A 1,121-nucleotide genomic window follows, 5' to 3' on the forward strand; every position below is an offset into this window, starting at 1 on the left:
TCCGCCGGGAGGAACCATGGGCCGGAGAGCACCGCGAGGGCCACCTTGAGAGGTCGTGGGCCTCTGATAAGGCGAGCCACCTTGAGGTGGCATGGAACGGGGGCCGTGGCTGGGGCCAGGTCCGCGCGGGGGCCCGACGTTGATGGGCGGGCCTCGAGGGCCGCCGTTCTGCGGGCGAGGCTTCACAGGGCGAGCCGACAGACAAGTTCGGGGCACAACACCTTGCGAGGATCTATCAAGTCGAATGCAGAGCGCCTGAGACATGTCAGTAATTGGGTTCAATATCACGGAGGTTGACAACGCACCCAGCCATCGTCATATTCGTGAAGAAGGCGAACAACTTCGCCGGCCCTCAGGCCCATTTCGTCTTCCAGGGTTGGCTTGAAATCCAGCTGCACGCGGTGAACAGTCGAGTTGGTAGGTCCACCAGCAGCGGCAATAGCGGCAGCACCGGTGGACCCTGTAGGGTTTGGCTGATCAGGGCTTTCGGAGTTCATGCTGAATTCAGTACCGGCAGGGCTGGGAGGAACGACAGACAGAGGCGCGGGTAGAGTGAGATCAAGATCCTTCGGGGTGCCCTTGCGCGTAGAAGCCTTGCGTGCGAGGCCCGCCCCGAGGGCTCCCGCAGCAACTCCGGCGCCGGCAGCTGCAGCCGCAGGCGCGTGAGCCGACCAAGCATCACCGGGAGGTACAGCGACAGGGCCAGGTGGGAGTGGCTTATCGGCGGCTGGTGTCAGAGGCTCCTCGGCAATGGGCGTTGGCACGCGCTCGGCCTGGTTGCCGAAGGGGTTGCTGGGGTTGGCGCTCTCGCTGGTGGCAGGTCGATCCCAGGCATTGAAGCCAGAGTGAGCCGAGTGGCTGGGCGTCAGCCCACCAGCAGTGGAGGCCATGGCCATGTTGGCGCCCTTGCTGGCGCGCTTGTCAAAGTTGAGATTTGGCAGAAACTGGGTGACGGGACGGAGACTGATACGCGGGGCACGCGGGTTGGAGCGTTCGCCGGCGACGACGGCAGTGGCTGTAGTAGGCGCAGCGAAGGGGTTGTGGAGCTTCTCGTCGTCATCGTTGAGCCTCTCGCGTTCAACCTGTCTCTTGCGGCGGTTGAAGAGGAAGAAGACGGCGAG

General features: G+C 64.0%; 1 protein-coding gene across 1 annotated transcript; it reads right to left on the reverse strand.

Annotated features, from left to right (window-relative positions):
- Positions 1 to 284: 284 nt before the first annotated feature.
- On the reverse strand, positions 285 to 896 carry VDBG_01260 (conserved hypothetical protein; the record flags this gene model as incomplete). The annotated part of the gene is made up of 1 exon (XM_003009531.1): positions 285 to 896. One exon carries the CDS (start codon positions 894 to 896, stop codon positions 285 to 287), a length of 612 nt encoding a protein of 203 aa, XP_003009577.1.
- Between the last annotated feature and the right edge of the window lie 225 nt (positions 897 to 1,121).

Source organism: Verticillium alfalfae, genomic scaffold (genome assembly GCF_000150825.1).
Source record: "Verticillium alfalfae VaMs.102 supercont1.1 genomic scaffold, whole genome shotgun sequence".
NCBI classification, from domain to species: Eukaryota; Fungi; Ascomycota; class Sordariomycetes; order Glomerellales; family Plectosphaerellaceae; genus Verticillium; species Verticillium alfalfae.